The sequence below is a fragment of the Montipora capricornis genome, chromosome 12 (assembly GCF_036669925.1).
Source record: "Montipora capricornis isolate CH-2021 chromosome 12, ASM3666992v2, whole genome shotgun sequence".
In the NCBI taxonomy this organism is placed as follows: Eukaryota; Metazoa; Cnidaria; class Anthozoa; order Scleractinia; family Acroporidae; genus Montipora; species Montipora capricornis.
The window spans coordinates 10,570,258-10,595,500 of NC_090894.1; the positions used below are offsets into that span (position 1 = coordinate 10,570,258).

At 38.6% G+C, this 25,243-nt stretch overlaps 2 protein-coding genes across 3 annotated transcripts in view; one reads left to right on the forward strand and one right to left on the reverse strand.

Annotated features, from left to right (window-relative positions):
- Nucleotides 1–1,745, forward strand: part of LOC138025935 (3-hydroxyanthranilate 3,4-dioxygenase-like) — a 16,261-nt gene extending 14,516 nt beyond the window's left edge. The window contains exon 12 of the mRNA XM_068873078.1: nt 187–1,745. Coding sequence (XP_068729179.1) covers nt 187–256 — 70 coding nt within the window. The 3' untranslated portion in view covers nt 257–1,745. The remainder of the gene's footprint in view (nt 1–186) is intronic.
- Nucleotides 1,232–24,568, reverse strand: LOC138025934 (U3 small nucleolar RNA-associated protein 25 homolog). Of its 2 annotated transcripts, none has more exons than XM_068873076.1 (23): nt 24,429–24,568; nt 21,754–21,779; nt 20,659–20,780; nt 20,255–20,306; nt 18,981–19,052; nt 16,730–16,969; nt 16,259–16,517; nt 15,179–15,279; nt 13,795–13,896; nt 12,941–12,998; nt 12,447–12,502; nt 11,168–11,253; nt 10,966–11,034; nt 10,149–10,263; nt 8,951–9,192; nt 7,697–7,793; nt 6,985–7,070; nt 6,517–6,601; nt 5,593–5,667; nt 5,018–5,089; nt 4,211–4,335; nt 3,199–3,297; nt 1,232–2,670 (listed from the first exon to the last, which is right to left on the reverse strand). In XM_068873076.1, exons 2-23 carry the CDS (start codon nt 21,763–21,765, stop codon nt 2,412–2,414), a joined length of 2,484 nt encoding a protein of 827 aa, XP_068729177.1. In that variant the 5' UTR covers nt 21,766–21,779; nt 24,429–24,568; the 3' UTR covers nt 1,232–2,411. The 2 variants fall into 2 exon arrangements, with proteins under 2 accessions (XP_068729177.1, XP_068729178.1); XM_068873077.1 differs by having other exon boundaries at nt 19,020–19,052; nt 24,429–24,566.
- Between the last annotated feature and the right edge of the window lie 675 nt (nt 24,569–25,243).

Consider the following 25,243-nt stretch of genomic DNA (forward strand, 5'->3'; position numbering starts at 1 on the left):
GTGCCATCCTGCACCCCCATGGTTACTGCAAGTGTACTTCCCTTCAAAGTCATATCTATTCCTTTGCTTCAGACCATACAAAATTATTTGGTGCCTCATTTAAGGACAAATTATGAAAGGCAATCCTAACCACTGGGCCACAAAGAAGAGCCAGTTTACAATATTCCCCTTTTTTAACAACGATAGATACACAGTGAAAAGAGCAAAAGGTTCCATTGGAATGAGTGTGATCATGGATCCTATGGCCAACAAGTGAAAACTGTTGATGGGTGGCCTTTACAATTCTGAAACTGCACTTCTGCACAACTCATCACCGTTACTCAGCGGATGGCAGCTACCGTACCTGTTTCACTTGGTCTGTCTTAGCAGAGATGAACTTTTCCAAACACATACTCAACTGAAAGAGGTTGTATTGCCATCAGGGATTTTTTATTTTCTTTTTCATGAAAGGGTAGACAGCCCTGGGCCCAGTTGTTCGAAGGCCGATTAACTTAATCCAGGATTAGCGTAAACTTTTGTTTCATGTTTTCAACTTTTTGGTGAAAGTTTCTTTTGCTTACTTTCGTTTTTCAAGATTGAATACCTCTAATGTAAGGTTTTGCCAAATATCAGCGTTGAACAGCAATTGGGAGTACCGAAATAAACTCGTTGGTTAATTTTTAATCTGGAATTAGCGTTAATCGACTTTTGAACAACCGGGCCCTGCAAAGGATATTGTTGCAGTTTTCCACAACTTTGCCAAAAACTAGTTGAAACTTGGCCTTGAAGCTGAGAGATCTTTTCCATTTTTTTCCAGTTAAGACTTTCACTGTAATAAATTTGTAAAACTTACGAACCATACATGCTATTCATCAGCGTGGTGGTCCCCTTTAGGAAAAACTGTGCCAGATGTCTGAATTCTTAGACAAAAGGGCACATTGTTATCCCAATAGAGACCGGTAACCAATAGGAGAAGAAAATTCTGCTCACCTTTACAACCAACCTTGAAACATTTCAAACTCAGTTTCATATTTTACACCTTGAATTTGAAACCAACATTAGCAGCAAGTTTTGGTTCCTTACTGATTGGTAAGATAAACCTTTTCTTACCAGAAACAGAAAATGATGCAAGGTACTCTTATTGTCTGTAATGAAACATATTTTGTACAGTTAGTTGGGGAGGGGTCTTGGTACAAGATAAGCAAGTCACAGATTCAGACACAGGATGGTGGAAACAGCCGAGGATTGGGCATTTTCTTTACTTTTGTTTAAAAATTGAAAGCCAGCAGATACTGAGTGTGATGTGATTAGCCTGACTAGCCCTTAGGATTTTGTAAAACTTGTAATTATTTATTTTTTTGGAAAAAAATATTTACAGTCAAGCTATGTCAAGCGTGACCAGAAGTTTTTAAATTTGAACTGAGTATTCAAATCTCCACGCCAGTTTTGAAGTTTGCTCACGAGATTCTGAATTTTCCTTGATATCTCGCAAATAGTTAGCCATAAACTTTCGTTTTAAAATAAACTGTTTGAAAAGTGAAAACTACTCAAGCATTTGACGAATTATTGTTCAGTTATTGTGCATTTCTCGTACCAACTTTCCGAAAAATCTTCAAAATTCCATTCAAATCTCTGAAGCTCCAAAGGGGATTTCTCATGTTCATTTCAGTCTCGTGGATACTGGTCACACGTGGCATAGCTCAAAGCTGTCTTATGATCTCCATTAGCAGACATTTCCTAGAATAAAATTTTACAAATTGTTTGTAGTTACTCTTTGAGGGTGATTATTTCATGTCAAATAAAGACAGTAGAGGTACCATAAATCCTCTCTCTCCCCCACAAAATACACTGTAGCTTTGACTGATGACAGGAAAGTAACGTCCAACGAAAGTTAACAAGGTGTGCCTAGAAGATTGTTTCAAGTTATAAACAAAAAGACTATCGACAATGAGTTATAACAATCATCACCACCCAATTAGTTCATGTTGATGGCTCCTCAAACATCATATGATTTTCATAGTGTGCAAGAAGAAACTTCACTACTCCTGGAAAAGGCAACAGCTGTGCTTAACATTCTCGTTCAATCTATGGTCTTGCCTTATGTAGGGGTGAGGGATCTCTACTTCATGTTCATCTGTACTTGCAGAACTTTCTTCTGCTTTTGGCAAAAGTGAACAAGAGCTCCCATGTTCAGCTTTCGGTCGACCCCCTCTGAAAGGGGGGCTTAAAAGAGGATTTACGGTACAATAACAGTTAATTGTTTTGCATTACTTGTTGCCTTGCTTGTATCAGGAACCTTGTATCAGTGATCACACGACATACATGTAGTGTTGACGATGGAAGGCACATGCCTTGTCATAGCTAACTGGTGCTGTGGTAAGGATGTAGCTTTACTGCAAGACCAGATGCAGCCTTTTCACAATGCCATGCACTCAAGCTTTATCATCACCAGTGACAAACATGTGCACATCTTTTTTTGAGGATATCATGTGACTGCAGCGTTGTGTGCCAACCACACCTGCTAAACGCAGTGCATTTAACTTTGTGTACAAGACTGTGCAGGTTACTGGATTAAGCCGATTGTCAGAGGTTCTCTTTCTAGTGCCCACGCAGTTTAAGATGTCACTGTAGAATTTAGAGTAGTGTGGAAGTTCGTAGAAGATGATGTTCTTCATTCCTTTGATTCGATATCTGAGAAAGAAAATTAAAACGTTTCTTGCACACGTGGGGTTACTAAAATTTGAGGTAGGCAAGCCAGAAAAAAAGGGGGGGTGGTGGGAATGAAAGGGTTAGGATGCACTCATTGCTAACAACTTGGATATTGTGTCCAAACTTTGGAAGCAAAAATTATACTGATTGGCTGGACTTACATGTAAAAGCAAACCAGTTTCAACACTTAACTATTTAGAAGGATTGACTGTACAACAGCAAGGCCCATTTAAATGGTTCCAGTTTGGACGAAATCCAGTCAATAATATTATTGAAAGGTGTGATAAACTAAGAAAAATCCAAGCTCCAGACTTTATCACGGAGGGTCGTGGGTTCAAATCCCATCTGAAGCTCAGACTTTTTCAGACTTTCCAATTTGAAGTAAGTAAGGGTGAGTGAGTGATTAACCCATTGACTCCTGGGGGGTCCCCATTGACGGGTTCATGCTACTGGAAATGATGCATTTGCGCTTTTACTTTAATTCCATCTGTTCAGTAATAGATCACTCACCTGTAGAAAAAATAAAACCTCTCAGTGAACAAGAGAAACCGTCTTCTGCCTTGCTTAAAGAAGGTTCTTGCTCTTTGTATTTCTTTGTGTTGAGAGTACCTGCATGAAAAATAAAAGTCATATAACCACTGATAACAGTCTCCCCATGTTGCATCCTTATCTATTGGTTGATTACGAAAGCTGTAAGCTAAGGTAAAGGCACTTTATTTTATTTAATGCTGCCTGTGTTGTAATGCAAGATAACATCTTGCTATATTTGGTACTTTATTAGCCCATGTTGATTGTGCATGTGAGAATCCTCTGTTATAGCCCTGTAAGTTTTTTTAGAATAATTAGTTTCTAGTTGCGCAGTCTTTTTGTTTGAATTTGAAACCCCTACAGTGGGAATAAAATTTCACCCAAACTATACATGTAGCTGGAGTTAACTGAATAGAGGGTAATGTGAAGTGCTAGATTTCTATCCCATATGAACCATGTGAGTGTTAGCCCTACTGATGGAAATGGGCCCACACAAGGACAGAGAAAAACTCTGACCAGGGTGGGAAATGAACTTGTGTGGGCCCATTTCCATCAGTAGGGCTAACGCTCACATGGTTCATATGAGATAGAAATCTAGCACTTCACATTACCCTCTATTCAGTTAACTCTGTTTAAAATATAAGTGCTGCACGGCCAACGTTTGTATAAACGTAACCTTTCCTTGTACTTATACATGTAGCTGCCTGAGACTTTTTTTCAAGGACTAGCAGAAACAACATGAGGGAAAATCCCTGGTAATGGGTATGCGTGTGAGCTGGTATCATTGGAAGGCAATAATGTACCCTTAATCCCATTCCCCCATGGTTACAGTTCAATTTCCTGATATTTTAAGCTAAACCGACATGATCTGGGAAAAACAGACATCAAGTCACTGAAGATCAAATCACAGATCTTGCGACTAAAAAACTTGGACACTTAGCTAACTGAGTTTGGATCACAAATCATCACCAGTCACTTCTGATGTGTCACTCACTCTGAAATCTGAGCACAGTCTATGGCTTCACGCTTGAAATAGTTCCTTAGTCTCACAAAGTCAAAGTAGGATGGAACAAAAATAGCAGTGTAACCCAAAGGAGAGTCTTTGAATTCTGGTAAAACCTGCAAATGAACATCCAAGCTCTTAACATCAGAAACTTTAACTGGCATCAAATATTTGGCAAAGCAACAAGCTGTAGACAAACACTACACCAAGTTCTTAGTGTCTTAACTCTCGGCAAGTCATAGGTGTAACTTACCAGGGGTAAGCTCTGGCCACCCATGAGGGCTGTTCTATAATGTTCCAAGGCTAAATTCTGTGAATACCATTTAAAATTTCTCTCCAGCCGATTGGGATTGTTAGCATGTGAAGATCCGAGAGGTCATCCATAAGGACTTTTTCAAGAAAACATAAACTTCGTTTTTTGATCTAATATTACCAGCCAACAATAATGCATTAATTATTTTATAAAAGTATTATTATAATTAGCAGGGACCGTATGTTGCACACATTTATAATACCAAGAAAGCCATTTCATATTCTTCCATCATTTTTATCATTAATTAACTTTTTTTCTCCAGGGGGCCCCTATGGAGCTGATAGGGTTTACTTGCATAGTCTGCACACAAGTAACGAATTTGTTTCCTTACAGTATCAAGACCCCACCATAATTATATACAATCATCCATAGCTCCTGCTATAGGTTAACAACGTCTTCATCCACTCATTTAAGGCCACCAAATGACCGCACTGATTGCCATTACTTTCAATTGACATTTTTGCATGCAGATTATCTTCTATTACCTTGGTGATAAAGAAATTGAATCTTTTATCAGCTTCCTCAGCAAAGCTGGAGCTTTCAAAGCGATGATAAGCCTGATATATAAACAAAATTGAGATAATAATAAATTAGGCAGCCATACAGGCTGGAGGGCCATTGAGTCCTTCACCTCTTGCTTCCATGTGAAGCAATTATTACTAATCGACCGTCAGTATCTGACATAATGGAAGCAAAGCTCTTTACAAGTTGTTTATTATGCTGGACATAAAGTGGTCTAAAGTGTGGGCAATCAAATGAAAAGAAACTAGCAGCACCTTTTCTATACTTCTTTGGTATGATATTGTCACAGAAGGCAGTTTTTCTTTTTGACTGTGAATGAAATCCTTGCATGCCACCATTTAAATTAAAGGTACAGAGCAAAACCTATCATATTATGCAAGGCAATGCCATGCCAACTTCTGAGGCTGTGGATGAAATCCAATCAGCAGAAAGGTGTGATATAGTGTAATTGCCATGCAGTGCAATCCTCAGACTGTACCACGTGGCTTGACTTTCGAGTCAAATAAAAATACAAAGTATGAGGACAGTATTATATTACCTGCGGAACTTGCACAACAACTTGACAAATGGAGCCTGGTACAGAAGATGGAGAAACCTTCATTTTGCCAGTGAAATATGGAAATTATTAAAGAAGACATCACAACCATGAAAAGATAGGAACCCTTTGCAATGCAAATCAAATTAAACCTGAAATCTCTTCTAAATAGAGAGGCCAACCAAGTGCACATGGGAGTGAGTATAGCAGTTGATGACAATGGAGAGCTTTAGATTCTAGGACAACTACGAGTACAAGATTTTCTCATAGAACAACAGTGAGTGTGCGCAAACCAGCATTTCAGGCAGGAAAAACGTGATACCAGCATCATTTTAGTAGGTTTTGCAAAAATGTCAAGTCAACAACACGGTAGTGCCCAGCACTTTTTGCTCAACAAAAAGGCTCAGTTACCAGCAATAATCTTGAATAACTGAGCAACCTACACTGTTAACAAAGAGTAAGATAATGTTATTTGTGCGGTTGATTTTCTAAGTATTTTCACTGAAAACAGGCAGTTAAATCTTGTACTCGTCCTCGTCCTAGAATCTCAAGGTCCCTATTGAGGTGAAAGGGGCAGGGATGCTTGTCATCTCGCTTGGCATCTCACTTGGGGCGTTCTGGGAAAAATGACATCCATACATGTATGTAGCCATGAAGGTCTTGTTTAGCCCTTTTCATATGGAAAGTCCCCCCCCCCCCCCCCCTCAGCCACCCCATGCACTTGCCTGTTCCAATCCCAAAGATACAGCTGTAAACATGAATCAAGAACACTCTAAATGCAACCTCATACCCAGGGTCTCTTATCTCACCACCCCAGAGGGAGCAGGGAGATAAAAGAAATCATTTTCCGTCAAACAAACAGTCACCCCTGTAATGTTCTTGCTGATGTCGGATCATTCCTATTAATTTTATAAAATGTAAAAGGATATTGCAACAGTGCTTGTGGAACAATGAATTCATTTCAGGTGATACAAAGCTGCTGAATATAAGAGACTGCCTGTAATACTTTGACCTGCAAATTAAAAGAAATTATTTTTATCATCATCATTACTCATCAACACAACATGACAACCCACTTCACTACTTCACTCAGTTGGCTTGCTTCTCCCCCCTCCCCTCCCTATTTTGCCACTGCTTGTCAGTGTGACAAGTGACTTATGGTGTGGGGGCTCATGACTGGGTTGTGGGGTTTGCCAGCCATGGGATTGCTACTCAGTCCAGGGGCTGGCTTGCCAGCTTCCAGTGGAAGCCCTTGGACATCCCAGTCACCCAACCTCCATTTCACAATGTAATAATTGCATGATTGTTGATGGCATGATTGTATACTCATCCTCTCTATAAGATAAATAATCAAAATTATCTCTGATCAATAAGAAGCGACAAAGAAGCACTTGCCATCCTTCAAGGCACCACATTCGTACACGAGAGAAGTCCACACCATGGGAATCCTTGGGTTGCTGGTGAAGATGTTCAAATATGTGCTGAAAAGAATTTAAGAGACATGGAGCTTAAAGAAGAAACAACTAACCTGCTGCTCAAAAACAGTGGGTGCAGTCCCCAGTGGGGGCCCATCTTAATTGCTTGGGTTGAGGGGTTGGGTGGGTGGTGAGCAAGATCGAATGGCAGCACCTGCTTGATGTTAGCCTGCATAGCTCGTGGTATTGTTGGCGCATATATCGCAAGAGGCAAATTAACAAGGAAGCACCCCTCCCCATGCTTTGCTGCTCGTCAATTTACCTCTCGTGCCAACAAAACCACCAGCTACACAGGCAAGCCTGATGTCTTTGCATGCCATCCACACCAGCTGTTACATAGATTTTACATTTCATTATAGTTTCCCATTATGCTAGCAATTTATTCCACAAGGGAGTAAACTTATCCATAGATCGAAGTTTTTCGTATAAAAATAGTTTTCATTGATATGTAAAATGCAACTAATTACCATGACAAAAACTTTGCACTTAGACTTGCTTTGAAGAGGAGGCAGACATGAACTCAGAAATGGCCTATTGAGCATGGTGCTTGGTGTTAATATAATCATGATAGATGAAACTGATTTTAACATTTAATATAAAAATTACACCTAGATGTATCCTACAGCAGTTACCTGGACATGTTCCCAGTTCTGCATCAGAAACACATCTGCTTGGTCCATAATGATAATTTCAATGGATGACAAAAAGTCATACTCATGGGACTTTTCACTGCAAACAAATGACATCCAATTCAATGATGTAAAAAGGGAAGTTCAAAATTGGGATAAGGCACCACATCTGTTGAGTATAAGATGGTGGGTGGGGATAGTTGTGCTATCGTCTTGCCTTTGTGATAATTTTGGTAGTTGGCAGAGATGTTAGGAATAAGCCAGTTCAGAGTTCCAAAAAAAGGTGCGCACGTCAGGATAAAATCAACCATGTATTAAAAATACAAAAGATTTTGAAAGCAAATTTCTGCAAGCAATTTCCATAACAAGAGATGCATGTTTTTATCTGACGCACGCACACATTTTTTCTTAACTCCCAACTGACTCTTCCTTGATGATTTTAATTGACATGCACCACGAACATTAGAGCAGAAACATGAACATTTGCCTTCAAACAATGTGTCAAGGTTTGGTATCATAACTTGTGTTCTAGTCTGAGTTTTACGCTCGAGAGGATTTTCTTTGGGTACTCTGGTATTCGTCTTTCATAAAAAGATCAATTTGATTTCCAGTACACCACAAGTTAGCATGAGGTTTTATTATTAATAAAAGTAACTGCTATAATTGTTATCACAACCACATACCTCAGGTTCTTCACTCAAAACTAGTAAAGGGAGCAAACTTCGATAATGTGCAAAACAGAAGGGACAACAATAAGAAACAGTAGCTTTTTGCCCACCGCATTCGTAGACTAATGAAAGAATTAACTTTTGAGTGAGTGACACAGGAATACTACGCAAAGGAGTCCAGCCTATGACTTGATAAACAGTTCAGATCTTTAACCATGGAGCTTCAGTTTGGTGACTTGTTACAGCAATGATCACAGTGAATGGCCCGCTCCTATCAGTTTCCGTCACCTCAGCGTAGAAATCAGTGCACAGTTGTTCAAACAATGGATAGCGCTATCTGCCAGATAAATCACTATCCAGTGGATAAGTCATAGTGAAACCAATAACGCTATCCAGTGGATAATGATTTACCTGGTGGATAGCATTATCTACATGTGCCTTTTGAACAACTGGGGCAAGGAGGTCAAAGGCTTCTCCTTAGCAGCTGCAATTTTTCCGCATGTCCTTGAGTCATTGATGAATTCTCCACTTTATGAAACATACACTTTTTCAAGCTTTTGAATGGAAACAGAACTCAACAAAAATTTACCCTTGATTTCCTATGATAGTCCTAAGTCCAAGAGGTGATGCCACAATGAGGTCTGAAGAGTAAAACTTGGCATACAATGTCAGAGCTTTTCTACTGACAGAGATCCCAACTCGAAAACAATCATCTATGTTTCCTGTAAACATGAGCTTGAAGTCGTTGAGTTTGGAACCCTTGGAATTATTCTTTTCCTCGTCTTGATCACCAAATTCATCGTAAAAACGCTTCTTGTTCATAACTTGGCCCTGCAGGATAAAAAATGAGTTTTTGCACAAGAACAACAGGAGTCTTACAATGTACATCTTTCATTAGTATATGTACTAAAACAGTGGATAGCGTTGCTGATTGACAACTCAAACTCCGCATATCCTTTGCTATTCACCTCCGAGCAGCTCGCGCAGGATTTGAATAAATGAGTTAAAATCATCTGTTTAGGCTATATTTAATACCTCACTGAACATTTTAGTATAATTATACTAAAACAACAATTCACCTCAGTGTTGGTGGCTAGTTACATGTAGCAATAGACCTGTAGCCCACTAGGGCGACGGGTCAATAGCCCATGAGGCGAAGCCAAATGGGCTATTGACCCATGGCCCTTGAGGGCAAAGGGTAAACAGCCACCACTAGCCACCTCCACTTTGGTGAATAGTTATTATTTTCTGCAATAATTAATTTTGTTGTTCACAATTTAATAGTCTTTTACTACCTACACATAAGAAAGGTGCAAATTAATGATCCACTTCTACAGGGACCATTAAAATCTCTAACTGAAAATCAAAATCAATGCCTTGTCCTCCATTAAACCCAAATTTACCTGTAATCTCATAGGAAACGTTACACAGAAAATACACTGCAGTGTCACTGAAACAATTGAGAAAACCTAAGATACACATCTATAGAACTAATGAAAACTACATGTATTTTTACGACACCAATGTGTGATAACATTAGTTAAAGGCAAAAGTTCACACAAAAGACATTGCGCACTTGTGTTAAATGTTTTGAAATAGTTCCAGCTTTTTGATTGGGTACTCGCCGGTGATTTTCGGGTTTTCCATCAAGTTGAACGTGGTGCACAATGCTTCTGGGTGAACATGGCCCTGTAAAGGAAACAATTTTAATTCACCTCACTCCCCTTCGAAGTAAAAAAATGCTCTCTTAATGGTTATCAAGTGCACTAGATACATGTCCATCTTACCCCTTCTCCTGAGCAGACGAGTTGCATTATAACTTCAATCACCTTCAATGCCGCATTTCGAAATGGTACCAGGATGACGACCTTGGGTCTTGTTAATCCTTGATCTCGAAGTTCCCTATGGAAAAAAAGCAAATGAATGTACAGGTAATAATCTGAGTGATAGTGGGATCTCTCCTGAAAAGAGAATGTAACGGTGTAGCCACTACATCACATGATTTTGCATAAGGATTGTTTCCAGTTTCTCTTGGGACTTACAATGGTCCCAAGAGAAAACAAAAACAACACTTATGCAAAATTTGGGTGAACAACGAAGAGTAAATATATTATAATGGTATTTTCCGAAGTGGCCTATTCGACTTGAGTATATTTTGACAGCCGATGAACAACAGTGCAACAGACTTTTTTAAGTCGGGCCGACACTCCGCGAGAAACAGCCGTGTCAATCAAAGGATACGTGAGTGGGTAACGTGCATAAATACTTTAAAAGTAAAGAATTCAAAATGGCGGCTACTAAAAGGACAACGGAAAGATCTTTTGAGGAAAAAATACATGTTTTACACAATTTATGCAGTACAATTTATCGGCCTGACAAAACCAGCCAACAAATCGTACCTTGTAAACCGGCCTTTATACAATTGGGTCAAGAGAAACAGTGCACAGAAATGTTTCTTGTCTAAGGAAACAACATTGTAGTGATGAACTTGGCCTTGAACCACTGACCTTAGGGTTATAAAGCCTCCACAAAAGACAAGAGTAGAGTACAAATAAAGATAGTCACTAATATCGATCGTGTTCCCTTAGTTATTGATAAACTTACCCAATTTCTTTTTTGTCTTTCCATGACTGAACGATTCTAGCTGTATTTTTCGTTACTCTTGAACGAGTTCTGTAATATAGAGTAAGACTTATTGCAACTCATAAATACATGTCCACCACATATAACAAAACATTCCTAATTTAAAGTATAACTTATGGGGCAATCCGAGGAAAAACATAAGCTACAAAGTAATTCACTATACTTCAAAATGTGATTGACAGCATGGAGACAGTAGACATTCCTTATTTCATCACAATTCTGGAACGTACGGCTGGAGTAAAACAAGTCCTGTAAGAGGATAAGATACCACCCTGTAAACCATTGCTCAAAGTTTATTTACAAGTACTTAATAACAGGTTGATCTCTGTACTTAACAGGTTGATTCCTGATATTATTCTTAATAACATTATGACGATATTTTTAGGGCCATTTCCTTTAAAAGAATAATAATAATAATAATAATAATAATAATAATAATAATAATACTAACAGTTTTTGGAATGCATTATGCATTGTCTCAAAGCAAAATTGAATCTATCATGGCCTTAGATTACAATATGCTAAAAATGTTACATTAATACTATAAAAACAAATACTAAAAAGAAATACTATAAAACTGCGATCTGAAATAGATGGGTCTTGAGCTTCCTTTTAAAAGAATCTAAGGAACTAGTTCTAATAATTATTGGCAAGAAACTGAAAAAGCTTGGCCCCATAAAGTGGGGATTTTGGGACAACCAGGAAGCCTTGCGTCGAGTAGTTTTGAGATTCCCGCTCTCACTCATGGCCAGAACACAACAGAACAACCACTGATTTAATCCTGCAATATAAATATCCTGCCAGCTATGCAAGCTAAATCTGGGCCACATTTTGAGTGTTAAAATCAATGGCACCTTTCTACATGTACCTGCAAATGAGCTGTCACAAGTTGTGTGCAAATCAGTTAGTTCTTTCAGTTTTAGTATAATAAACGGACACTTATCAAGTGAAAGTAAGCTCTCCCCAAAAATAAAAATCAAGGGTGTCTATCAGATCACGGACCATTCTACAATTAAGGTAAAAAACAAAAGTATACTCAGTTTCCTCTTAGAAACCACCTCATTAACCTCACATTTTGGCCAAATGCAACATAGCCAGTTTGAGCTTGGATGTCACTTTTCCAAGACCCTTTTAAATTCTAGTTGTATGGCTGCATAAAAATGAAGGCAATAGGATGTTATTACATTAAGTCTGACTATTTTCTTTCTGTTGCGTTGTCTAACATTTGAATTTCAGCTACAATAAAAAAAAAACCATGAAATATAAGAAACTCACAGGTGGCAATAATTTTTTAGGCATGCAGTCGAATGTTACCCAATTCAAATGTCTTGGGGTTTTGAATTGGGTACAACATTGAGTTAGCCGAATCGGTTGATTTTATGTACAGTACATGATAGGTCTCAGTTGAGGACACTTTAATTTTTTACAGCAAAAATACCAACCTGGTATGAATTAATGTAATAAAAGAGATTCTGTTGAAGCGTAGTGAACAATCCCCCTTCAAAGAGAATGAAATATTAAATTATTTTATTATTATTATTATTATTATTATTATTGTTATTGTTATTGTTATTGTTGTTATTATTATTATTATTATTATTATTATTATTATTATTCCGGTGTGTGTATACCTGATAATGAGATTTTTGCCATCCTTAAGCTTAGCCAATTCTGCATTAAGAATCTGTAGGTTGTGTGATTCCCATAAATATCAATTCTAGGACCTTTAAAATGGCTATTCACATTCAAGACAGTGAGTATAGTGTATGCTGGATAGAATAATACCCCTTTGATAGATTTCAAGATGGCCACCAAAGATGAAAGAGTCAAAATGGCTTGCGAATCACTTCTAAAAACTAGCAAAAATACTTCGGCTTTACACACAATAACAGCAAAATATTATTGTAACAATCTAAAGCAATAAAGACTAACAGACCTTGTGAGTCTGGGACACCATTGATTGCCTCCCAACCTTGAGCAAGTCTTGCTCTTATCTAAAGGGGTAAATGAAATAAAATTATTCATAAATACAACACAACAACTCTTTTGATGATGCTGATGGTAACGATAATTCCAGGGTTACAAGGAGAGTTTACAAAAGAGGAAATACATGAGAAAATGGAAGAAACATCCAACAGAGCAGCAACAACAATACCCTGGGTGCCACGGTTGGAAAGAACGCTCAGCGATTCGAAATCAACGGTCGAGGACTTTGCCGCGTAATTTCCCTCCTCCAAAGGAAAAAATAACCTCTGGCACCCAGGGTACAACAACAACTGTTGGGAGTCCCAACTGTCCGGACGCAAACCAGTTGGGTATTTACAACTGCAGCTGAGAAGTTGCACCACAGACTACCAGGTTCAAATTCAATTCAATAAGTGGTCAGAATGAGTCCTTGAATTGAACGAGTTCTTGGGTCTGGAATCTCTGGATCACAAGGCAAACACCCTAACTATTGGGCCATGCACATTGCCTCATGTTCTTAACAGACATGGCTTGAAAGAGCAACATCTTGGTTTGTACATAAAATAACAAACTTCTGGGTAAAAATGTCAGCAAACATAGCAAGCCAGGAGATAACTGATGCAACTCACAGCTTAAGCCAAGAGGCATGGTTCAAGTATATTGCATTCAAAATATAATTATCGTTTGATGTACATGTACAATGTACTACCATTAAAATATGTTGCATTTTGCACCAACGATGGACACAAATAAGAATAATATTTCTTTGAAAAATAGGAGAAAATAGGTAGGACTTAATAGGAAACATGATCACTGTGTGATTACCTTTAAATCTGAAAATGTTGTTTTCTCATTGGTAGTTAAATGAACTGTAGGTATGGACTCCAATGAAAGGGAAATCTCAGTGACGCTGCCGAACAATGGGATCTAAGAAAGACATGACAGATAAATACATGTATGCTCTAGTATTCTGTGTACATCAACTGTTCATTGCCAAGTGGTCTGTTCATGTCTAAGTTACATGTACTCTACCTACATGTATAATAATAATGATGATGATGATGATGTATCAAGTGTATTAAGGACAGTGCCTACTAATTCAAAGGTATTTTTGCCCTGGTTTATGATAATGCGGGGAATGTAGATCTCAAAAGGTGTTATTGAAATTGAAAAAGAAAATTGGGGGTAACTACATGTACGCATTTTTCAAAGATAATTCTTGAACAAAATTTGTAAAAAGCTTTAAAATACAAAGCCATGTATGGCAATCTTTCTCAAATTGACGCTTAATTATCTCTGAAATATGCATGGTTACCCTAACCCTAACCCTAACCTCTTTTTGGCTACCAATAGCACTTTAATACAAAGATCTACTTTCTCTGCATAATTTTAAACCACGCAAAAATATCCCGGCCTGTATTGGTAAGCATCGCTGAAAGGAAATCCGAGTATCTCGAGATGCGCAGAATGTATGCGCAATAACAATAGTAGGCACCGTCCTTAAGAAATGAGGCGCTATTAAATTGGGAACACTGTACAGAAATCATATCATTCCATTAGTAGGGCTAATGCTCACATGGTTTATATGCTTGGGTAGAAAAAAAGTACTTCACATTACCCTCTAACACTTACCGGTAAGTCTGTTGAAGTATACATGTAAGTGCTACATGGCCAACGTTTGCAAAAACGTAACCCTTCCTTGTACTTGTACAGTCATGTACAATAATATTCATTGCTGTGATATTGACATCTTAAATTCCCATGACCTGCTCCTGTCTGACCTTGTAGCTCAGTCGGTAGAGCAGCAGCGGTGATCTAACCTGAAGTTTGTGGGTTCAATTCCCACCCTGGTCAGAGTTTTTCTCAGTCCTTATGTGGGCCCATTTCCATTAGTAGGCCTAATGCTCCCATGATTCATATGCCTTGGGTAGAAAACTAGCACTTCGTGTTACCCTCTAATAGTTAAGTATGTTCGGATCAAATACTTTGGTTCTCGAAGAAAGGGGAAAACCAGAGTTCTCTAGCAAACCAACAAACTCAATACACATGCATCGCCAAGACGGGGAATCAAACCAGGGCCACATTGCTGGGAGGTGGTGCTCTCACCGCTGCGCTCCATGCCTGCTCCCTTTTATCGTTTGTCTTTCTGTTTGTAAAAGGTTTTAACACTTGACAATTATGTACACTGTCAGACATTATTACAGCTTACTTGGCTAGTTTTCTTTCGCCAAGTTTTAACATCACCGAGAAGTTTCACTGTTGCTTCATCCAGTTCCTGCTCAAAATGAGCAACAAATGGGTCTCCATTATCTGCATTTAGAGAATAGAAATTACATGTAGAAAATTAGGTTTGAAAGAATTATTTCTTTATTTACTTCAATTTAAGGAAAAAAAAAAGTAGCCAACTTCTGACTGAAACAGCCAACATTTGACACTTTTCATTGTTAGTCTTATTGAAACCACTGGTTGCCTTAACCCATTGACTCCCAGGGGTTCCCCATTGACGAGTAGTCTGGCCAGTTTAAGCCGGTTTGGACGTCAAAGGGTTAATGGGGACATAGCTTTTCAGTGAGTGATTAAAGGTCTTGTAGCGAGCTCTTTGTGACCAATGATGTGACCTGTAAAAAGTAAAGTCTGTTTACGAGCCAAGTAGCCCATCAGAATCAGAGCTTATCCTGGTTTCTGTGGCATGAAGCGACTAGGAGTATTTTTTACTCCCCCATGGATGAGATGCCAGTTCATTGCAGGGTTACCCCCAGCATTTTGCCAGTACCCATTTATACACCTGGGTGGAGAGAGGCACCATGGGAGTAAAGTGTCTTGCCCAAGAACACAACACAATGACCCCGGCCAGGACCCGAACCCGGACCACTCAATCTGGAGTCGAGCACACTAACCATGAGGCCACCACGCCTCCAAAGATTTGACATGGTAATCTTATTACAATTTGTTTCATTGCAGTCCTTTTGTGCCCCCCCTCCCCCCCACCCCTTTTTATACAGTCTCAGGCTTGGATTTAGCTCTTCACCAATAGTTCTAATCAGTTTGACAGTGCTTTTGGTAGTGGCCACTGAAAGGGTTGCCATGGATACATCCTCCCCCCCCCCCCCCCCTTTCCAATGGATATAACTCCATGGCTCTTTCAACCAGTTGCAGAGCTCATCTATTGTTGAGAGAACAACTCTTTTAAAGAACAAATATTATTTTTTCTTCATCCCTGTCCTCTTCAACGTCATCATTGTCATTAACGAAACAACTGTACATTGTAGCTTTTGCCACTACAACTTACCAGAGGATGATCCTCCCTGGATATCATCAATATCATTAACTTTTTCTTCATCACTTTCTTCGACTGCTTCCTCTTCTTTCCGATAATCCTCAGTGTCTTCTTCATCTGTATTTAAGATGTCATCATCATCATCATCATCATCATCCTCCTCCTTCTCATCTTCATCCCTTCTTTCACTACCATTATCAACACCATCATTTCCGTTTCCTTGTAAAATGGGAACACTGCCACGATCAACATCATTACTTTTTTCCTTGTTCTGCAGAAATAAGATCATTGATGATAATAAATATGATTATGGCAACAATTCAAATAAATAATAATTGACAGCAAGAAAGGAAGTTAGAGTCAGAATGGCCAAATACAGTGTACTCCTAATCAAGTATCCTGACATTTATTTTTTACTAAATTGTTAACTACATGTAATTTATACACTCTTCTCATTAACAATCTGCTGTATTTTTATCATACTTTTGTTTGGGTTGAACCATGTTTAGCTTGCTTTCCTCTCTTGATCCTTTTCTCCTTTTTGATCTGGTCATCAGCTTCCTCTTCAGTTCCCTCGTCATCGTCGTCTTCTTTGCTTCCATTCACTTTCCATTTACTTATCACATGCGGTGCATCAGACTCCGGGTCAATCCCAAACATACCAAGTAACTCTGCATAAGGATCAGGGTGTTCCTCATCTTCTGAACTGTCTACTTCATGGTCCTGCAACAAATTAACAAACACGTGAAAAATGAAACAGTTTTGTTCAGAAGTTGGAGTTGAGACAGTGAAGAGAGCACTTGCCTTCTACCAAAGTGTCCCAGATTCACTTCCTGGGCTTGGTAGCACACAGCATTGAATGTATGTTGAGTTAATTAGTCAGTTATTTTCTCTGCTCTAGATGAGCTTCTCTGTGTACTCCAGTTTTTCCTTAATATTAACCCATTGACTCCTGGCAGTGAGATTTAAGGACGTTCACGCGAAAATTTTTCAACATTGATTTTTTTCTGAAACTTTTACCACTGTAAGATGATGAGTTAGTTATGTCAGAAATGTAAAAAAAAATAGGGGGTCACCAACTTCGTTTTGGAGAGAACATGCCCGGAAAACACCCAAAATGTGACAAAATCGGGCTTCGTTAGCGAATAAGGCCAGTGTCTGTAAACCCAAATATATTGCAATCAAATCTTTGAAGTGAAATCTTCTCTGTTAAATATTATTTAAGTGGACTTATTAAGTGAATTTAGTCAACTGGTGAGTTTCCTGAAAGATCAAGTTCGCATTTAGCGACCACAGTTTCACGCGCCTTGCAGCCGCAAGATGGCAGGATTTGATGTCCCGTGAGCAGAAATCTTGAAAATTTTTTAACTTCCCACATTGATTTTTTGTTCATTTTTGGACAACGTGGAGAGAAATGTAAATAAAATCATCCGTTTCTGGAAAGAAAAATAGGGGTCACCGAACGTCCAAGACCGTTAAATCCAGGCAAAGCTATAGCAATGGCCTTTTGCCCTATCATTTCTCATTTTATTACTTAGCGCGCACGCTCATGTATGACGTGGCGTGTGCATTTGCGTGCGCAGTAAGGATGCGCAGAAACAATTGGTGCGAACGTCCTTAAGAGATTTTACTGTGTCTAATGCCAGACCTCCTCGACTGGAGGTGCCTGGAGCACCTGAGGAGTGAATTCACCTTTATCACTCGGCGGCCATTTTGGAGTCCTTGGGAAATAAAGGCTTTGTCTTTGCATTGTCTTTGCCCGTCCAGCCTCACATTGAATGAGAGGTTCGACGGGCAAAATCTTTTGTTTGGACATAGAGTGATATGGGTCTATGGCTTTAATTCAACATTCCATCTGATCAGCTTTAATTTGATTTTATTTAATTTACTCTCTCCACAACAAAACGTTATTGGTAGAGCACTAATCCCAAGAAACCAGTCTACTACTGTCTTACTTATCACAAACGTTGGTCAGAGAGTTGAGCCACAAAAAGAGTAATTGAGGGTGCCTGAGATACCAAAAGGGCTTGATGCCAAGAAAGAAGGTTTTGTTACACTTGCCTCGTCTGTAAAGTCCTCATTAATTCTCCATTTGAAGTACTATACAGGCCCCAGCTGTTTAAGCAAAGGATAGCAATAACCACTGGTTAAATCACTATCCGAAGTACAAATGTAATAGTGAAACCAATATTGCGCTATCCAATGGATCTAGTGATTACCTGGTGGATAGCATCATCCATCTTTTGAACAACTGGGGCCAGGATAATAACATTTAGTATAAATACACAGGTGATTATACAAAATCACGCGCTCTCATTGGCTCGCTATCTCGGATTATCAGCTGATAATCACCTCGACGGACAAAATGGCTGCCAGTAGTCGTTTTGCGACTGTAAGTGAAGACGATTTCGTGTTGAAATGTTTTTTTTTTCTCTATTTTTGAAATAATCACCTGTGTATTTATACTAAAACAATTATTCGCGTCAGGCTCAGTGATTATCGGTGAATATTCACCAATAATCACTTCGCCTTCGGCGAATAATTGTTAATTATTACAAAAAATATTTCTGATATATTAGAAACAAAGAATGCAGAGTAATTTTCAAGTAATAAAATTTTGCTTGGCATCTTTTTCTACTCATCCAAAACAGGTTGATCAGGCAATGGACAACGATGTGGCTCAGTTTGCATGAGCTTGCTGAATATTGCTCCTTACAAAACACTGTTACTGTACCTGTTGAGATGAGATCCCATAATCTACTATTTTTCTTACCTTAATGACTTCATGTGACTTTTTTTCTTTTTCCTCCAATAATCAAAACAAAAGAAGTTGATAAATCAATTAAAACAACAACAACGGTATTAAATTGAGTAAACTGGTTGCCAAAACATTATAATAATAATTTATGAGAAGCTGAGAGCTGATTTGATTTGTTGGTTCTTCACTCTGCTGAAAGAAGATTAACTCCAAGGCTAGTCTTCCCCTTTCCTCAAAAAGCAACAATTTATTTGATCTACTTTGATTTCAGGTGATCAGATTTGATGTACAGTCTCCCCACGTAGAGGAGTACACCTGGATAAGATTTACACCTTAACCCACTGATTCCCAGGGGTTCCCCATTGACGAGTAAAATCGTCTGGCATTAAACAGAGTAAAATACTAAGTCTGGCCGGTTTAGGCCGGTTTGGATGTCAAAGGGTTAAATAATGGGGACATAGTTTTTCAGTGAGTGATTTACCCATCAACTCCCAGGGGTTCCCCATTGACGAATAACATCATCTGGCATTAGACAGAGTAAAATACTAAGTCTGGCCGGTTTAGGCAGGTTTGGACGTCAAAGGGTTAATATCACTAAATGGGTTCCTTTATCTCAGATTAAAGAAACTCATTGTTTATAGACATGTAAACAAGTTAAGTACTGTATTGTTAGATCTGTGGCCTTTCACTAATTACAATTATCTATTAAGATCGGACAGTCGATTCATTTAAAGATCTGATTTTTTCAGGCAGCACTAGCTACTTCCTCAATTATTTACAGTTAACCCTTTAACTCCCAATAGTGCCACTTATAGATTTTACTCTGTCTAACGCCAGACAATTTTACTCGTCAATGGGGAACCCCACGGGGCTGAAAGGGTTAACAACAGCTGGATTCACTCAAAAACTATGTCCCCATTAACCCTTTAACTCCAAATATAGTGCCACTTATAGATTTTACTCTGTCTAATGCCAGACGATTTTACTCGTCAATGGGGAACCCCACGGAGCTGAAAGGGTTAACATTGGAGTATAGGTCCTAAGCTATATACAACCTAACTATATACAACCTAACATGATAATGATGATAGCAGCAGCGGGGCATGATAATGATCATTAATATTTGTCATTAATGTGCCAACCAGAGCCTCATTGGTTGATGAAACAAAGGGTCTTTTGTTCCTGTGGTTGGCACATTTGAAAAACAAAAGCAATGTTTGTAAACAGATATCTTCCCTATCATACTTTACCTCAACAAATGACTCCTGTCTTGGTCTCTTCTTAATTTTTTTGTCCACGAAACTGAGAAAAACAAATGAAACTGTTAACAGTCGTTACACTGACATCCCAGCTCGCTAACGTCGTAAGGTTAAGTGCACTTTGAATTTGCAGATGTCACACAATTATAAACGTCCGACAATCAGTGAAGGAAGGTTTGCCCTGAGTGAGTGTCCCTGACATTGCATAAAAGCTAAGGATTTAAAATTCCAACCGAAATTGTCACTTGCTTGGTTGATTTTTAGTTGATGATTTAAGGCGTTAGGATAACGGATGTAAACAGAAAATACGATGAAACACGATCCACGTGCATTCAAAAACAAACAGATAAAATTTTTATTACTTGGAGAAAAATCTGATTTAAAAAGTCACTCACTCGTCATCCACAGGATGTTGGCCTCCATATTCCTTTAAACTTCGTTTTTTACCCTTAGATGCCTTCTGAAAGGTCCTTTTCATTCTATGTTTCCGTCCACCATGCTTGAAACCTTTCGCCATCTTGAAACCAAACGACAAGATGGGGTGGAGTGGATACTAAATTGCCTCGTCTGCAAGGAGATTGGGACTAGAAATTCCGGTTGGGGATGTCAATGGAACACACGTTTTTGGTTCGTTCCACTGGTAAATTTCCGGAATAAACAGAACGTAGTCCTGTTTTTCCATTGGAAACTTTCCGATGGAAATGTGTGTTCCATTTACAACTTTTGAAAGATCTTACCACTTCCAGGATATTCACGGCCACATTTTTAAATTCTGGCGCGTAAAATCGCAATCACTGGGCGGTGAACGGACCTGAGTTAAATGGAACACGTTTTTCACCCCATGGAAATTTCCACCGAAATTTCCGGAAATTTTTTGTAAATGGAAAACGCCCCAAGTCTCTTCTTAACCCTAAAAGCTACCCGTTTTAAAACGTTAAATACTCTTTATCAGCGCTATTTGAAATGGATGCTTAGACTTAAATACTGTTTATCACTGCTATTTGTAGGCAGTCTGCAGCCTGCAAATTTCAGACACCACTTGATCACAAGCAGCCGCTGAAATCGGTGTCACTTTCTCTTTTGTGATTTATAATTGCAGCCACAACTACAATAGAATAATTACAAATATCGTTGATTAATTATCTTCGAAAAATGCGTGGTTACCCCTAATTTTCTTTTGGGATCTCAATGTTAAGATCTGCTTTTCCAGCACATTCAGTAAACCACGCAAAAATACCTTTGAATTAGTAGGCACTGTTATTAATTATCAAGCTTTCAGTGTCCAAAATGAACGATAATACTTCACTTGGAAGAAAGTGACAATTAAGATTGAGTCTTGCAATTGTCAGACACCAGTGATGAAGATACCTTGCGTGTTACCACAGGCAGCCCAAGCTCGGTATACGATTTATAGACTTTATATGGGAAAATTAACTTTGAGCTTATAAATGCTAAAATATGCTGTAAATGTAGAAATAAACTTCACTTACCTCTACGTACATACTGTGTCCCAAAACTAAAGGTAGCAGAGAAAAAAAGGAAAATTAAAAAACCATATTTGTGGACTGGATTCGAACCTGGAGTTTCTACAGCACTTTATATTGTTTTTTTGCTGAGTGATAAGCCAACACTATCAAAAATTGTTTAAACTATGGACTCATCGCAGCTGGCGGTGTGGTGGAAAAGGGGTTAGGTGACGGGGTAATCAACAAAATTAATATTCCCAGGTTCAAGTTCCATGTCCACACAATATGACCATTCCCACTTTCAGTCTTCTAAATTAACGATAATAGTAAATTCAGAGCAAATGAGGAATTAACAATAATCAATAATTCAGAGAATTGAACTGCAACCCCTCTTTTTTCCTTTATCACACGGGAAGGAAAGAAAAAAAATCCTAGTTGCTTTGGTTAAGAATATTTAGAAAGAATAGATGATGTACTAAAACCCTGCAAGTATATCAAATTATGAAAGATAGAAGTGAGCCTTGCACTCAACTGAACAATTTAAGCAATTGTCTCTTTATAGGCACCTGAAAAGTTCAGGCAGCCTCAACAGTCTCAACAGGATGGGAAGCCATGACCTCTGCGATGCTGGTGCAATATATGCTCTACCAACTGAGCTAGGAAGCCACACAGTTGGGAGCAGGTCAATAGCCCATTTCCGAGTTGCTGCATGCCTCAGTTTCAAAGCGAGTCCTGGTGCACAACCATTCAAATGGAAATGAGTTGCGTATTCTTATGCAAATCAAACTCATTTCCCTTACAATAGTTGAGCACCAAGAGTCACTTCGAAACCGAGACAAACAGCAACTCGGAAATTGCAGCCATTTTTCAATTTCAACAAGTATATTTCTTATGTAAGCTTGTATTTCACTGAGGATACTGAATGTTGACAAGCTATAATGAATACTATAAAGGAATCTAAAGCTGAAACTAGTATGAACATAAGAGATGAACTTACAAAATTTGGTGCTACTTTTCAGTTGAGGTGATCTTCAATACTTGGTGGGAGGCTAGTGCTCTCACCACTGTGCAATCCCCCTCCCCTTGATAAATCCTGATTTTCTCCCAAATAACATTACTTTTAATAGGAAAAAGTTACATGATAAAATGTAATAAAATGAGGGCTGTCATAAGGTATCACACACCAAGGGCATTACTAAACCACAAAACAGCAAACCGATCGAAGCACCAAAACACCATGTGTGACCCCACCATTCATTGAATAGGGTCATGCATACTCAGCTGTTAGAGTATTTCCAAGCAGGAAATCTTTTGACAGACTCTCAATCTGGATTTAGACCAAATCATTCAACCTGTACAGCTTTGATAAGTGCAGTAAACCTTTGGCTTACTAATATGGGTGCTGGTAAACTCAATGGTAGTGTCTTTATAGATTTAAAGAAAGCCTTTGACACTGTAGACCACAACATCTTACGACGTAAACTTTCTTGTTACGGTGTCAATGGCAATGCTCTTCAGTTGCTTAAATCACATTTGATTGATAGAACACAAAGATGTTACGTAAACGGAGTCTTATCCACAGAACAACATGTATCATGTGGCATTCCCCAAGGTTCTATACTTGGGCCATTTTTGTTTATAATTTATGAAAACAATTTCCCAAAAATTATGCCTACACCATACAGCACCTGGTATGTTTGCCGATGATACGTATATAACTATGGCTCATGAAGATATATCCACAATCGAATGTTCCTTAAATAGTGATTTAGCTGCAGTACATGATTGGCTTCAGACAAACAAATTAGGTTGCAATACCTCGAAAACTAGTTATATGACTATTGGTTCTTGGCAAAACTTGACAAAAGCTAAATTCATGAATTTAACCCTTTGGCATCCAAACCGGCCAAAACCGGCCAGACTTAGTATTTTACTCTGTCTAACGCCAGATGATATTACTCGTCAATGGAGAACCCCAATAACAATTGACTGACGTGTCTTCAGGAGTGTTTTCATAAAACGTCAGAAGTTCACAATAATTATAATTTGAGGGGTTTGAACTATGACTTCCAATTACCGCTACCTAAAACGAATTTTCTTAAACGTTCTTTCTCTTATCGAGGTGCAAATGCTTGGAACCAACTGTCAAATCAAATACATGAGATTATACAGATAAGGGATCTTGCAAGCCTTAAACGTGTGATATCCTAGGACACATTTTACATCACTAGGGCACATTTTTACATGGCTGGTTCGTATTAATATATAGTAAATTATGTTTGTTACTAATTATTACTATTGTTTAAATTTCTTTGACATTAAATAATATTTAGCACTAAGTTATACCTAGTTCATTAGTTGTTTTAACATTTATATCTTGTAATTCTTGTAATTTTTTAGCATTTATATTTTGTAATTCTTACAGGGCATGTCTGAAAACCAGCTTGCTGAGCCATTTACGGTGTTTTAAATAAAGTTGATTGATGAACTGACTTACGGGCTGCCTGGGAGGGGGGGGGGGGAATTAAAAAAAAATTAAATACGGGGAGGCTCCGCCCGCCCGCCCGAGGTCCGATCCCTTACGCTTTTATATACCATTTTCGTATACCTTCCATTGACAAATGTTATCCCTTTCATATACCTTCCATTGGAAAATAATGAAAGGCCCTTTTAAACACCTAAATGACAGATTTCCCTACCCTTTCATATACTTCGACTCATGAAATCCCTAACCGTTTCATATACTTGAAGCGTGAAAAAGGTACCCCTTTCGGCCAGGAAGGCTTACACTTTTGTATTCGCTCCATGTTTTCGATTACTCAAAGAGATCAGACTTGAAATGTCACATGAAGTTGATATTTTAAAGGGCCTGTGGCACTCTATTGCGCATGTGCGGCTGTTTGATTTTTGAACCGACGGTTCTTTTTTCAAAGCCAGTATCAATGACAGAAATCCTGTTTAATCGACACAGTGAGACGTGCCCATGTTGTAATAACATTTCTAAACTTCAGTCTGGTAATATACGAAGGACTTTGATGCCATATTGTGTTAGTTTTTGGGATCCGTAGATATAATTCATGTCCATGAAAGCCGGATTAGGCGAAGGGGCTCGGGTCGAAAGGTTCTTACACCTCGTAGTCGCCTTGCATCCAAACAAACAAGAAAACAAGTAATAGCAGATGGGAGAAGGCACATCGAAAGCTTTATATAGCGAAAGATGTCCATGAAAGCTCGAAGAAAATAAAGTGTATGTGCGTGGATTCCACTGACACGGCCTTCACAGGTGAGACGAAGAATGGGGTTATAGTATTTACACTGATTATTGGTTTCCCTTTAGCACTATGATCCTTTGTCGTCAGCTTAGTGTGCGTTTTATTTTGCTATTCGAGTTTTTTATCCGTCAGTTCAGTTGCCATATCATGGAATTATGGCTTTCAGTGTAGGGACGCACAAGGAGCAAATTATTGGCTTCAGCTTTGAAACGTGGCAGGAAGCGTCTCGATTTAGCTGTTGA